Below are 12,821 nucleotides of genomic sequence, written 5' to 3' on the forward strand. Positions count from 1 at the left end.
TAGGAAAAAAAAAAAAAGCTGTGTTTCTAACCTGAACATACGTAAGTGATGCCTCTAGTTTGCTATTGCATATATCAATTGGAATTATTGCCAGCTATTCAAAAATTATGCTAACGTTCTCATGTAAATGTATCCACATAAAGTATATGCGTGTTTATATGTGAACAACCACATAAATAAGAATATCAAAAGACAGATCATCCTTAATTGCCAGAATAGACATCTTCATCTTGGGAAATGATGTATGAAGTTACTTTAGCACATGGATGGGAAATAAGATTATTTTTCAGTCAGAAGAGACAGATCTGGGCGATGAGAACAACAGACCTTCAGAAGTAAGCCTCATGGGTCTGATGGCCAGCTAAGGGGAGCCGCTCGAACTCTGCTGGCTTTTTAGTCCGCTCTGTCACCAAGGGGGCACTGGGGGGTCAGTCCGCTCACTAGTAATTGTGTTTTACAGACTTCTAAAGCAATTGGCTCAGTCAGTCCCAATTCAATAAAAGTGGAGAGCAAGAGAGAGAGTACTTTTGTTCTATTTTTTACTTGAAATTATTTCATTCAGCAGTCTGTCTTTTTTATTACCAGGACTTGACATTAGCACTCCAAGCTATATTAGCATCCATTTCAGCAGTTCAGTAATGGTATTAAAAAAACACTTAACTTCAACGGTGAATGGTTGTATGACAGTACCATAAAAAATCCACATTAAAAAAAAAAAAAACTTATGTATTTGTCCCAGCAAATTTTTTTTCACTTGTTTAACCACTTCAAAGCTATGTTCTTGAGCTGGGTTTTCACGAGAACCTTCTTGCTCTGAGAAGCAAGCAGTCAGCAGTGCTCTGTTGATTAGGGAACCAGGAGAAGAGGGAAAGAGAGAGATCCAGTGGAGAGAGGGGAGGTAAAGATGCTGTTTACCCGTAGTTAGATTACCTTCCATTCATCAGCAGAGATGGAATTGGCAGCCTCAGAGCACCCAAGGTGAAATTCTTGGATCCTCATGCCTGGCTGGGATTTGATTTTTAACCCAGCGCTCCCCAAACTTGGGAGCAGAGCCTAACTACTTTGGCACTGCAGTGTGCTCATAAATGACTACATTAGGTTCTAAATTTTGATTAAACATTCAGTAATTAATCAATGGTAGACATGAAGCAGTTGGCAAGGTCCAGAGCTGCAAAATGTTTAAGACATAAAACATTACGAAGTAATTAGAATATGCTCCTTCAAGAGAAGGATTGCCTTCAATAAAGAGGTAAATGATAGCATCCTGCTTATTGTGGACGTAGGCAGCCAGAGCAATATGATAAACTGCTGGAGATACACATATCAGTAATCATCCACATTATTAGTGCCATTAATCATAATTCCAAAAATATGACAGCAGTAGCCAACTTTTTGACCAATTTCGCTTCTGCCCGTTGGCCATTATAACTTCGCTAATAGACTGCAGAGCTCCTGTGTGTGGCAGTTTGCATTGAGAATGGAAGGTTAATTATATTTGAGCTGCTGATTTCTTCTCTCCTTGGAAAAGGCTTAGCACTTTGACAATCCCAAGAGCTCACTGTTGTTAAACCAGTAAAAGTACCTTATTGAAATTTTCTTTGTTGGTCAGGAACAAGGAGATGTTTCAAATGAGAGAGATGCACCAGGCTGGGAAAGCCGCTAATGTTTCTTGCTCCAAAGTGATCCTTGGGCAGCAAGATGAAGTCAGAGGTTTCTTTAGCTCGCTTTGCTCTCGTTTCTCTTTGGCAGACGGGTAAAAATTTCACTCTATGGTGATACACCAGGTGAATCCCACAAGATGTGTGATGATCTCAGTATGTATATATAGGACTAAGAAGTTGGGGGAAGTGGTTAATGGTATTGGAAGCAATAAGCACCTCTTTCATACAGAATTCTGCTTCTATGGCTATGCTTGTGTGAATCATGAGTAAAAAGAATTTCAGAAAACTCTGAATGTTTCTGAACTTTAAAAGGTAGCATAGTTGTGTTGCTGGTTGCTTACCTGAAGTTTTCCTGTTGGTAGTTTTGACACCATTTAACCAAAGATATAAATTAGATGGTTGTGCATTCTTTTTGTTCATGTGTCTTAAATAGTTTCATTTTCAACACAGAATTCTAGATAAGGCCGTAGCTCAATTATAATATTGCCTACAAAATCCTGTCCCCTGGGAAACTCGCACATCCCTAATGCTCTCTTTTTAAAAGATCACAAATTGTTTTAATGATATAAAACCTTCTTGGATAGTTAGGAAGTATTTCCTTTGAAAAAGATCTCAGAAACTGACGTTCCGTGTTGTACACATCAGAAAAGAAAGCTTATTTTTAAATAGGAGAAGAAATTCAAATGTCAAGAGAAAAATGCATTCTTACTGTTTTGGAAATAGATCTTCGGAACTCTTTGTATAAGATGATAAAACCTGGGATTGAAAACTGGAGAGTTAGTTCATCCAGCGGAGAAGGTGATGGCACCCCACTCCAGTACTCTTGCCTGGAAAATCCCATGGACAGAGAGCCTGGTAGGCTGCAGTCCATGGGGTTGCAAAGAGTGGGACACGACTGAGCGACTTCACTTTCACTTTTCACTTTCATGCATTGGAGAAGGAAATGGCAACCCACTCCAGTGTTCTTGCCTGGAGAATCCCAGGGACGGGGGAGCCTGGTGAGCTGCCGTCTCTGGGGTCGCACAGAGTCAGACACGACTGAAGCAACTTAGCAGCAGCAGCAGTTCATCCAGGGTAAATATAAATCTCAAAATTGTAGCTCAGATTTTATTCAAGTCCTTAAAAGATGCTGGGATGAATGGCTTTGCTTTCTCTTACCCAACAGTAGTAGTAGTAAGCTGAACACCATATGAGCTGCCTGATTGAGAAATTTTCCAAGTGCTATGAAAACATAATCCTATTCACAGTATATCACACGTCTCACATTACAGCGCAACAGGTTATCTATTGAATAATCAGCACCCTTGAGAAGCCTCGATGTGTCAGATACAGCTCAGAAGTAAAATGGTTAGGGAACAGCGTTGGATATCAATTCTGCACTTAACCTGAGCATCCAGCATAGACATTTTCCATCCACCAATCTTCCTTCCCAAATGCCATCACTACATTAACATTTTTTAAGCATTCCACAGCAATGACAAATTGTTTTGTAGCCGTAGTGCCAGATTTAGTATGCAAGAGACATGTTCGCCTCTGCCAACAAACCAATAATTCTCACTAACATCTTCAGAGTTACAACATTTATAAAGTTGCAAAGTGGAGTAAACAAACCATCTGTTTGGCTTTTCCATATATGTCATGCTTTCTTATTAGCATATTACGATTCATTTACTAAACAAATTTGGTGATTTCGTTCACGTCAAAGTTAGGTTGGAAGCTTGAAGATGATTAACATTCCTGGGACAGGCACATTAATACATTGCTTCCTCGGCAAAGTTAAATGGCTTCTCAGGAGAATCGCCCCTTGTTGACAAGATGAGACTGTCAATTTGGTTTGCCTGCCACATTAGGGGCCGTAAGGGGATGGCAGGCTCTGAGAGAGGGGAGTCATGTAGGCAGCATAATTCACTGTGAATTGAGAAAAGAAGTCTAATTCTGATAAATGGTCGACCCCAATACATCCTACCTGTTATTACAACAGACGTGCCGTATCTGTGCAGTAAATTAGCTAAACCCCTAAAGAGTTTGGTGGGAGCTTATCTTCAAGTGAATAATTTGAATGGAGAGAGAACTGTCTGCGTGACCAGTATGGATGATTTGTTTTATATTGAAAGGGATTGAAGGGACTGGATTTCATACTTTTAATTTGCAAGAATTTGCTTAGCTTTTGTTTCTTGCATTTATCATGTACTTCTGTACTTTTGGGGGGTGGAAGGGGTTGAGCATTGTTCACTAAAATTTCCTGAGCTGGGGATGGTTTTCAGATCTTTTGGAGAAAATCTTTAAATACTACCTTAGAGAGCACCTGCTCATTTTGCAAAAATGTATATACTATCAAAAATATCATTACTTCACAGGGCTATAAAGTATACCACCATCAATAAATGGGAATACAAATATTTTTGAGGTATTCAGGACAACAGGTAGTGTCACGGCAATCTAGATAAAAGAATAAATAAGGCACAGAAGTTTTAATTTTTCATTTCTTTGGATTTGGAGAGCAGATTTACATTTCCAGTCAGGAATATTGACTCAGTGTCCAACAATACACTCAAACCCAGCATCCAGATTTTATATTTTATATTACAGGTTGAATATAAATTTATGTCTGCCCATATACATACATAAAAACACACATACACTATTTATATGTGGTGCTCTCTGCTGTGTATACTTCACTGTGATCATTCTGGACAGTTTGAGGTGTGTGCCTGTGTGTGTGAAGTGGCAAAGATAAGCAGAAAAAATAAAGGCAAAAGTTAGGCCAAAATGGAGCCTCAGTTCCATTTCACCTGGGGCACCGCAATTAATTATCAAGCATTTTGTTTCAGTTCAGTAAGTTTAGGATGGCTTAGAACTGACTTAAGAATTAAGGTTAGATTGGGCTTCTTATGTAACCTATAGCTTGATTCAGTTTGATGGCCACATTTTGATTTTCTAACTTGGTCATGAAATTCTTATTTTTTAAAAAAGTTCTTCTTTGTATCTCAAAACCAAAGTTAAAATCTCAAAACATTTTTTCAGTGTGCTTAATTTTTTTTTTTCTTTTTATGGTTAAACATTGCATTAAGTTGAACTAGGTATTTAAACCAGCTTAGAAAGGGAAATGTGAGGAAAGAAAAGCTCAAGACAGGACTGACTTTCTCTAAAAGGTGTTTGCATTTATTTGACTGTTGGATTTGCTGTCTTCTGTGATTGTATGGTAAAATTTTCTTTTTTTAACTGAGATATAATTGACTTGTTTTTGTTAAAGAAACCAAAAAAGAGTGGTAGTCCACTTTAATCTAGTTAGAGTGCTCCCACCAAGCATTTCAAAGAGTTAATCTGATTTCATGACCTCTTCTATGTCATATAAGCTTCATTACCTTTTGCTTTTAAGGGTGCTCTTAGTTTTTAAGAGGCTTTGGTAAACTCAGTACAGAAATAGTAGGAATGAGTGCAGAGGTCAGAAGAAACATTTGTGGTTCTAAGCATCGCCCAAGTTATAGGACTGTGTCATGCCGTAGTTATTATGTAGCATTACTTTTAATATTACCTTTAATATTAATATTATCTGTGTCTTTTCTTAAATCTTTAGGTTCATGTTCCCAATCTTGGGATCGTTGTTTCCACTTCTGTAATTTGTTTTGGGGAAAGTTTAAGACTCTGCCTATTACTGATTGAAGTCAAATAAATGTACTTCTAATTATGTCCCATGTGCAAAGTATTGGGTTGATCAAAAGTTAGAGTTGTTCCCATCAGATGTGATGGGGAAATCCGAATGAACTTTTTGGTCAACCCAGTATTCTACTTGCGCAGCAGGAGACTTGAGCTTGAATAAGATATAGTTTGTGTTCTTAAAAGTGACCATCATGGAACTACATTTTGTCCTACTGTCTTGACGAGATCCCCCGTAAGATCAGATGCTTCCTCCCTCTACTTATCAACTTACCTTCTGTTTTCATCCCAGTCTCTTTTTTCCTCTAAAAGGAAGCTGCCTCCTCATACTGGTATTACCTACCTAATACCCAGTCAACGCAAAGAGAAACAGCTTTTGTACTGCTGACATTCTTATAAAGTATAATAAGTTCTAATACAGTTTTAGTTCATGGTTATTTTTTCCTCTTTTCTGGAGACAAATATTTAGAACATTAGGTTCATTAGAAAAACTCATCTCTGGAGAACTCAAAATCTGTTCCTTTCTGGAGGCCTCCTGCTCCTTATTACAGACAGTTGCCCCCTGCTTTCTCTGGCGGGGGTCCTCCCATTTCCAGCACTCTCTGGTCTTCTTGAACTTTTCAGAGTCCTCTTCCTTGTATACCTGATAGTCTCTTGGTGACTCTTGTTTCTGTGTCTCTTCATCTTCCTTTTCACCTCTCTAGGTTTTGCTGATCCATGTAAACTTGTAAGTTGCTGTTAGCTCCTGGTCTTCATCTCTTCTCCTCAGTAGTGTTCTGTGGCGGTTCGTGGTTTGGATTGACTGAGTCCAAGTCTGTTAACATCAAGCACTGCATTTTGTCCATTCTGCAGAGGCAAAGCTAACCTCCTGAGGTACAGGATCAGGACTCTCTCAAGAGTCTATCTCCTCTCCCTCTTGCTTTGCCTCTTTCCACTCCAGTAATACTGGGAGTTAACAGCTCCAAGCCCACCATCGTGAGAGTGAACCAGTCAGCTTTCCACCACACGTTCCTCCTATCCCTACTTCTGGTATTTTGCATATGGCATTCAGGAGGATTATTACACAAAAATGAAATAGATTAAGAAATGAACATAAAAGAATCAATTCTCTTGAACTGTGGTTGCATAATGGAAATCGACTATCACGAATGAACCCATGGACTGAAGTTATGAACAGCAGAGCTAATGCACTGCCATGAGTTCATCTTTATTATTGCATTACACCTGAATCAATTGATAAAGTAGCTTTTTTTTTTAAAGGCAAGGATGGCACTTAATTGAATAAAAGTCAATGTAATTATATTAGCAGAGGCCAACAGTACTGCTGACAGCGGAAAAGGGACACTGTTGAACCCAGTGCCAGAGCTAGTCTACACATTTCTGCACATCATTTGGTTGACAGATATTGAGGGCTGGTACCTCATCTAATTAGATTACGGATTTCTATTGCTGTAAGTGAGACATGAAGAGAAACATCTCTTCCTGGTAACACCACAGTGGAGATGTGTAATTTCACAAGTCATCTCAGGGAAGATGTGTCCATCTGGGGATCAGTGTGTCCTTTCATCAGTGTTAATTTATTCTTCCTTATTCAGTGTGTCTTGATGTGACTGCTGTGTCTGGCTGCTGTTTTCTCAGCAGTGAATCTAGGAAGCGGTAACTGCAGATGTGTGAGAAGCAACAGAGTTCTAGATTAAAGTCATCGCAAAATGTGTGTTTGTGAAATTAAGAAAGGGAGGGGAGGGTGTTAAAAATAATACACAGAGGGGTAGGATTTTGCGAGCTGCTTATGGTTGGCAGGTTGTTTTATCAGTGGCGTAATAGTACGTACTGTAACTCTATTTCCACATTCTTGTAATAACTCCAGTGGCGTCATACCCACATGTCAGGGGGAAAGATTTCTCAGTAGGCATTTCCTGCACTCTGCTTAACAACCTGCATTTGGAATCATCTGCCATCTGACACCAGGGAGACGGGGCGCGACTGTCAGAGCAGGGACCCTGGGGACCACTTCTGTTTATCATTCACATATCCGCAACACTGCATGCATCTGTATAGAACTCATTTATGGATGACGATGATGCTGTGAATTTGGTTTATCTTAATTTGATTTATGATTTTTGGATGATGCGGCTGATCTGAAAATCATCAAGAGAGCATATGAGATGATCGCTTATGACAGAAAATGATTTTTTGATCAGAACATTTTAAATCCCTATGTTATTGTTTAAGTTTTTTTTCCAAACCAGATGTCTAGAATGTGAATTTGTTTTCTCTCTCTCTCCTTCTCTCTCTTTTTCTCTCTCTGTCTCTCATTCTTGCTTTCTTTTGTGATCGATTTAGCAAAAGATTAGAAAGCTGATGTTATTATCACAAGGTAAGCTCAGCCGTTCTAAGTGCAGTGCAGAGGGGGCCGCCGCCCCTCTGCCCCTTCAAACCCAGAGTGCTATATATTGTCTTGTGTGGAAAGGTGGAACGTGTTTCCCACCTTTCTTGTCTCTGAGGCACATACCTCTCAACCATCTCTAAGAAATACTAGCCATGCTCGTCACCGAATGGTGTGACTCATTTTGGATTTTCCATACTTTTTAATTATAATCAGCAGGTCTGTCAAACTTGATCCGGGCCATTCTAGGTCATTTCTATGATCACAATTAACTTCTCCAAGATGTAGAGCTTCCACCATTATTGAGAAGCTTTTATGCATCTGTATTTATTTATTGGTTTGCTTTTTGGAAGGGTAGCCTTCAATTTAGACACTTGTCAAACATAAGCCTTTGCAGGTGGAGAGAGGTATATGCCCAAGGGCACTTTAAAAATAAATGGGGGATGTAAATACTAAGGCAATGTTTTCAGATAGATAATACACTATCAGGCTTTGTAAATCATGACATCCCTATGGATGCTCTGGGACAAATCTTGGTTTTTTTTTCTTTATATATATACATATATATATATACAAGCAAAGCGCTCAGTGAGTACAGTATAAGTTTTGCTTGCCTAAGAAGTATGGATTCCAGTTATTAAAATGGAGGGACCATGTGTTATTATTGTGCTTGAATTTTTTTTTTTTTTTTTGGTATTGTGTGTGGGTTTTTTTCTTTTTTGGTCCCTTTTTTTTTTTTTTTTTTTTTTTTCTGTTGGGTGTGATTTTTTTTTTTTTTTAATGGGGGGTGGATTTTATTTACTAAGCCAACTTCTGTTTTTCACCTTTTTTTAAGATTAAAGTTTACAACTTGGAATTACTTGAAATATTATTTTTAACTCTGAAATACAGCAGCTTCTGAAGATAAATGTATTTTACTATTAGATTTAGCTGAGATCCCAAATCATTCTTAAAAAGGGGATTTAAAGATAGTGTATAACCCTATTTTTATTAAATAAATTGCTAACCTGCTAAGCTAAATTATTTTCTTAAATAAGATGAGGAAGATGAGGGTGAACAAGTTGTTGTTTTGTCAAGCAAATTCTAAATTATCTAAACCATTTACTTAAAAAAAAAAAAAAAAGGTATCCTTTTCATACCTCTAAAGTGTTTGCTGTAGAAAAAAGGGGGTTTCCTTCTGTTTTTAGGTAAATTCAAATTATTTGGTTTGGACAAGCAGAAAGTTTCCATTCGTTGATCATATTCAGTATATTTTTTCAAATCTCTGCTGTGAGATTCTCTGCAGCTGATGCTGCTACAGAGTGAAAGGAACAGAACAATCATTCAGAAAAAGGTACATGGGTTTGCTTTCATCCTTCCATTGAGGACTTTCACTCTCTTATAAAAATTATGTTAATCAAGAGCTCCCCTTATTGCACTCCCCGCTGCCACTTACTCCCTAATCCTGAGGATGTAGGAAAATGCTTGCTTTTTACAATAATGTCATTAGCAATGAATGCGCTTAGGTGATGCCTGGCGGAAACTGAATCAATTTTAAAATGCTCTCTTTTTTCTCGCCCTCTCCACTCCCTGTACACCTACCCGCCCCCACTTCCCTCTTGTTTTCCTAGACACAGTGCCAACATAAACCTGCATCGTAAACTGTTGACCAAAGAACTCGATGACATGGGCCTGGACTCATCACAGCCCTCCCTTAGCAAGGACCTCCGGGATGAATTTTTGATGAAGATCTATGGTGCCCAGCACCCCCTGGGGCTCGACATCAGGGAAGATGCCTCCTCTCCCGCGGGGACGGAAGACTCCCACCTGAACGGGTATGGGAGGGGCATGGCGGAGGACTACATGGTCCTGGACTTGAGCACCACCTCCAGCCTCCAGTCCAGCAGCAGCATCCATTCCTCCAGAGAATCCGACGCCGGCAGCGATGAGGGGATTCTCCTGGACGACATTGACGGGGCGAGTGACAGCGGGGAGTCGGCGCACAAGGCTGAGGCCCCCACCCTCCCTGGCGGCCTCGGGGCTGACGTTTCAGGGTCTCTGATGTTCAACAGCTTGTCCGGGAGCACTGGTGGGATCATGTGTACCATTTGCCACAAGATGTACAGCAACAAGGGGACGCTGAGGGTGCACTACAAAACCGTGCATTTGCGAGAGATGCACAAGTGCAAAGTCCCCGGTTGCAATATGATGTTTTCCTCTGTGCGAAGCCGGAATCGGCACAGTCAGAACCCTAATCTCCACAAAAACATTCCCTTCACTGCAGTAGATTAGTCTCAGAACGGACACTACAAATGCCAGCTCTCACCAGATGGCCTATGTATCTGAACTGCCATAGTCAGTGTGTGCTTGTGTACTTGGGGGAGGGTGTGTGTGTGTGTACACACATGTATACCTGTGGCTACATACACACACACCCACACGTTTTCTTTTCTTTAGATATAAGAAGATAAACACTAGGTGCTTTTGAAATTTTTTGTCTTTTTCCTTTATAGTTTTGAGAAAGAGGTCAGATCTTTAATTTAGAGGTGAAACAAAGTACCCTTTAAGTACACATGCGCACACATAAAAGCGTGCAACTAGCCCAAACTTTGACAGAATAACAATTTTTGGTCCTCTCCAAAGAGACGATTTGTTGTACCCATGACTGTTGCCTGCAAAGAGATAAAGGGGGGGGGGAAACAAGGAACTTCTTATAGTTGTCTTTTGTGAACTTTAAGGTTTTGAGAGAATCTTCATTTAAAGCATGGCAGATTCACCTGTAAATATTTAGCCTTGAGAGGCCAATGATGTAAAACAATTGTATTGATGGTTGTTTAACTCTTTTGTTTAATTTTTACAGTTACATCCAGCTGTTAGATATACAGGAAAAAAAATAGTTTGCTGGCTAGCTCTATTCATTTATGTTAGCATTAATGCACATTTTTTAAGGAAAAAAAACATGGTCTTGTTTTTACTACCTGCTAGATATAGTGATAAAGAGGTGCTGGCATGCCTTACAGCACAGATCTGATTTTTTAAAATGTCCTGTACTAGTACATAAATCCAGTCATGCACTTTTTTTCATACACTACAAGGGGATGTGTAATATCCATGCTTCTTTTTTATCCTTAAACTATTGCCATACTTCAAGTAAGTGTCTTTTTTAAAAAATTCACTTGTATAAAAATGGTCTGGTCAGTATAGGGCACAAACGCCAAACAAAAGTATTAGTGTTAACACAAAACTGCCAACTTTGCACAAGTTTCCAGAAAAGAAAATACAATTAGTCACTCAACATAACCACAGGCCAATTTGTCGGCCACCAGGAAACCGCTTTAAGAAAAAAACACTTGGTGATGCTTTCAAGTGCCGAATGTTATTACAATCAACATTGTATCCTTCTTGCTTATATGTTAAGTTACATAAAAGGAAAACAAAGTGATGCGTGTGAAACAGCCAAGGCATTTATTCTTTAGAGGCAGGATAATATTTCAGGATACAGAAGCCCAAATTACTCACTACGGAGCAAAGCTGAATACAGTGAAAGAGCTGAATGCTCATGCGCAAGGACCTGACCCTTCTCCATTAAGAAGAAGGAAAAAGTCTGAGCTGAGTTGGTCTATTATGTGGCTGTGTAATTTGTCACAAGTACTGCAGTAGTACTATGATTCAGGCTGGTTTGATAGACAAAATCAAAAGACATTTAATGGTAGAGGCAGCAGTACTTGGAAGCTTTGCAAACATGTGCTGAACTTGAACTAAGCAATACTCCTTTCTGAGCAGCCAGAAGAAGGGGGTTTAAAATAGGATCTCTCACTGTTTAGTGTTTTGCGTTTCCCCACGCGATTTGTCAGAGAGAAATGAAAGCAAGCCTGAAACCAAGCAATCGAGAGTGAGAAAGAGCAGGGAGAGGATTCTCCAAACCTTTTTTGTTTTGTTTTATTTTGTTTCCGATGTTTACACATGTTGCCTGAGCTGGTTAACCACATCGGCAGCCTCAGCTACCACAACATACTGACTAAATGATGATATTTACTCAGATTCAATCTGCAGCCAAAACCATTAGGGTGTGCATTGCAGACTGTGTTTTGTTGTCTTTTTTTTTTAAGTGGAGGGGGCAAAAGATAAACAAGGCATATTTTGTCGAACAGGACACAATAATTTAAAGAGAATGTATTTCTTTTCTGCATTGAAGGGCCTCAAACATTTCTTTCATCAGTCTAAAAGAAATACTCCCTTTGTCTTAACTTTTTAATGGCATTTCCATTTTTCATATGTTTCATAATTATTTTTTTCTAGGTTCGCATCAGCATTCACTTCCGTTAAATTTGCCAAAGGAAACTGTTAATATGTTTCTCTTGTTACTATTCCTGTAGGATTTATTGTACCTCAGTATTTATTGTTTCCAAAAATAAGCATCATTAGTTGAGGCTTCAGTATTTTTTGTGTGAAAATTTCAGAAACAATGGAATCTTAAGCTAGATGTGTCTAGCAGCTTTATCTTTTCATCTCCTTCAGAGGATGCTATGGGGTTCATTTAATTTTTCATTTGTTCTACAGTGAGGAGAGACCAAAAGTATTTGCAGTACAAAAGAAACTATATCAAACACTATGTTTTAATGACAAATGTTTACGGTAAAAAAGCTGAGGAATTAGTGCTAACCGTTTTTGTTTTTCTTGTACCTTTGAATTCCCCAAAGTCTTAATCGCTTTATTTCAGTGTTGTTAAACTGAATAGACAGATGTTTTCCTTTGTTTTATACCATATAAGACTCTGTACAGTATGTTTGTGGAAGATTGAACTAGAATAATGAAAATTTGTTTGCAAACATTTTGGTCCTCTTAGCCTTCTGTGTTGCGCTATTGCCCCATTAACCAACTGATTTGATTCCAGAAGGGTGGAAAAAATATTTTGTTGGTATCCCAGCAAAAGATTATGGAAACACTAGCTTTGCAAGCGTATATAGACCAAATGACACTTTTATGAAATGACACATTTTCAGCGATTTTTAACAATTACACTCTCGGTTGAGATATTAGAACTCAGCTTGTACAAAATCAGTGCTTAGTCTGTTTAATGTCAACTAAAAGGTCAAAGAGCCCTAATGAGTGAATTACATAGCTGTCAGCAGGTCACA

General features: G+C 38.9%; 1 protein-coding gene across 10 annotated transcripts in view; it reads left to right on the plus strand.

Moving 5' to 3' along the window:
- BNC2 (basonuclin zinc finger protein 2) overlaps positions 1-12,514 on the plus strand; it is a 478,719-nt gene extending 466,205 nt beyond the window's left edge. For 9 of the 10 annotated variants that reach the window (XM_070794509.1, XM_019965901.2, XM_070794504.1 and 6 more), the window contains one exon: positions 9,315-12,514. In XM_070794509.1, coding sequence (XP_070650610.1) covers positions 9,315-9,975 — 661 coding nt within the window. In that variant the 3' untranslated portion in view covers positions 9,976-12,514. Of the gene's footprint in view, positions 1-7,661; positions 7,696-9,314 lie in introns of all 10 variants that reach the window. The other variant, XM_019965905.2, reaches the window with a different exon arrangement.
- Positions 12,515-12,821: the final 307 nt, after the last annotated feature.

This window comes from Bos indicus, chromosome 8 (assembly GCF_029378745.1).
Source record: "Bos indicus isolate NIAB-ARS_2022 breed Sahiwal x Tharparkar chromosome 8, NIAB-ARS_B.indTharparkar_mat_pri_1.0, whole genome shotgun sequence".
Lineage (NCBI taxonomy): Eukaryota > Metazoa > Chordata > Mammalia > Artiodactyla > Bovidae > Bos > Bos indicus.